This window comes from Armigeres subalbatus, chromosome 1, assembly GCF_024139115.2.
Source record: "Armigeres subalbatus isolate Guangzhou_Male chromosome 1, GZ_Asu_2, whole genome shotgun sequence".
In the NCBI taxonomy this organism is placed as follows: domain Eukaryota; kingdom Metazoa; phylum Arthropoda; class Insecta; order Diptera; family Culicidae; genus Armigeres; species Armigeres subalbatus.
In genome coordinates this window covers 70,994,419-70,997,179 of record NC_085139.1, presented here as the reverse complement: position 1 = coordinate 70,997,179, position 2,761 = coordinate 70,994,419, and the positions used below count along the sequence as shown (strand labels likewise).

At 39.2% G+C, this 2,761-nt stretch overlaps 1 protein-coding gene across 1 annotated transcript; it reads left to right on the top strand.

Annotated features, from left to right (window-relative positions):
• The first annotated feature begins 637 nt into the window (after nt 1-637).
• LOC134206253 (uncharacterized) lies at nt 638-1,672 on the top strand. The gene is made up of 2 exons (XM_062681950.1): nt 638-1,388; nt 1,449-1,672. Exons 1-2 carry the CDS (start codon nt 638-640, stop codon nt 1,670-1,672), a joined length of 975 nt encoding a protein of 324 aa, XP_062537934.1.
• Nucleotides 1,673-2,761: the final 1,089 nt, after the last annotated feature.

Below are 2,761 nucleotides of genomic sequence, written 5' to 3'. Positions count from 1 at the left end.
ACCCTTGAAAACATGCGTGCATGAGCCGTTTTCGCCACCACTCCCTTTGTGTATGATCGTGACTTTATTGGTACCGTAATCCGGGGGAACATTGATCACCGGGGTAACATTGATCAGTTTGACCATTTCAAGAAATGAACAAATTATTATTTTTTGGTGATACTATTACTTAATGTTAGTATGGTATCTTAAACTAGACTAAATTTGCTGCTGAATACTATAAACTTCGCCTAAACTTGCATTCTTTTTATTGCCAAAATTTGAAAAACAAAATCAACATTAATTTTTCCACTCAACGCAAGCTGTGAAAAAAGGACTCGAAACAAATAGAAAAACAAAAAAAATGAGTTCGTGGTTATATTTGTTTGATAAGTTATCTTATTTTCTTGGTTGATCCATATTTTTTTATTTCGAAATTTATATTTTTATTACTATAAAAAAATATTTCTAACGAATGTCTATTTTTTGCGCTTAATCAACTCAGTCAAGACAACTTTGGCCATCTTAGACAACACGACTTCAGTGTGAACCGACTATCATCCGATTTGTCAAATGCATCTTGCTAGTCCAATGTTTACGTTTTACATTGTGAAATAACTTGTTGAAAAAAGATAAAAAGTGGATTAACGTGTACGAAATGCCTCGCAAGTATGTTCCGCGGCTGTGTGCAAGAAATTATGCCAACTACACGCAGGAAGCACTAGCTTCGGCATTGAAATCTGTAAAGCAAAACGGAATGTCAATCCGGCAAGCGTCCAAGCATTACAAAATTTCCTTCGGCACGCTGTATAACAGATGTAAAAATTTGCATACGAAGAGCGTCGGAACTCCAACCGTGCTATCGAGTGCCCAGGAGAAGGAGCTCAGCGAGGTGATAAAAGTTGCTGGTGAATGGGGTTACCCTCTCCCCCCGGGTCGAGTGGCAATATTGGTGAAAAAATTCCTCGATGACAACCTCATGAAAACCAGGTTTGTTGACAATCGCCCCGGTCCAGATTGGATTGCGTCCTTTATGAAGCGAACCAACTTGGCAGCCCGTTGCACTCAAAACATTAAAAGGGCTCGTGCTAAGGTGTGCCCTAGAACTGTAAAAGAATATTTTGACAACCTGGCCCGGACGCTCCATGGCATTCCGAAGGAAAATATCATAAACTACGATGAGACAAACTTTACGGACGATCCTGGAAGCCGAAGAGTGATATGTAGAAGAGGACAGAAGCACGTCGAACGCGTCTTAGACCACTCAAAATCATCATATTCCGTCATGTTCGCTGGCACTGCAGATGGAAAAACGCTTTCAACGTACGTAGTGTATGCAGCTCTTCATCTCTATCCAACATGGGTTCAAGGAGGACCTAAAGGTAGCCGCTACAATCGAACGAAGTCAGGTTAGATACATCAGTCTGTTTTATATTTAACACAAGTATTTAATCAGCTTTTTCCTTCAGGATGGTTCGATGAACGGACGTATGAGGACTGGATTTTGACAGTTTCTCTTCCGTACTGCAAGAAGATACCGAATGATAAGCCACGAGTGTTGATTGGAGACAATGTTGCGTCCCACATGTCTATTCGAGCCATCAAAAGCTGCATGGAGAACAACATTGGATGTGGCGTATTTTGGGCCGCTGAAAAAGGCATGGAGGAGTACGTTGGAACAATGGAAGAGTAGAAATAAGGGTTGTGTCCCGAAACATATTTTTCCACGATTGTTGAAAGAAACTTTGGAGTCTATCAGTGCTACCTCTGAGAATAACATGAAAGCAGGATTTAAGGCGGCTGGCATTCATCCGCTAAACAGGTATGCTGTGCTAAAACGAATTCCTGGAGGAAATGATGAAGAACCAAATCCCAGCACCAATAACTCGTTCTCGGAGCAGCTGGTTAAGATACTCAAAGAAGAACGATTCGGAGAAAAAGATCAACGACAGATCCCCAAGAAGCGACGTCTGTTTGATGTAACGCCTGGTACCAGCGTTTCAGAGCAACAGTTGATTGCAGCCACAAAAACGATGGAAGTAGATGGTCAAAATAAAAAGGCTTCCGGAACAATCAAACAGGAACCTGGACAGAAAGAGGCACGGAAAATTTCCAAAAAGTGTCATCTAGTGGATGTTCAACCGGATGAGAACGAAAATACAATACCGTTGCTAATCAAACAGGAACCTAACATTCGGACTTCCAAAAAGCGTCGTTTGAATAATGTGCAACTCGATGGTATAGAAAATATCACACACCGGACAATTAAGAAAGAGCCTGCTCAGCATCAAGAGGAAAAACAAGCTACCAGGTTGAAGAAAGGGAAAGTGACGAAAGCGTCCGTCAGAAATAAAATTCGGATTTGAAATCAGTTTTTTTTAATTGGAAATTGGTGACTGTTATTCAATTTTGCGAAAAACCATCAAAACACCACTATTGTTTGAATCATTTAAATATTACAATGAATTGCTTTGGTTTTCAAGCTTATTATTTTTGTTGAATAAACTCCAACGCTGTGCGTAAACTAAATTGAAAGATTTGTTTTTTTTTATGAGGAAATATTTCTGTATTCTATATTTACCTAGACAAACCTAGAAATAAAAACGGGTTTTAAAGCGATATTATTGGTTTAGTTAGTTCTTTTGATGCTTCATATACAACAACACGCTTTAAGAGACGTTTTTCATGCTTTCCCAATTTGTTTTTTTGTAGATAATGATCGAAACGAATGATGATCAAAGTTACCCCAAATTAAAATATTCCAAAACTTGACAAAAAGTAT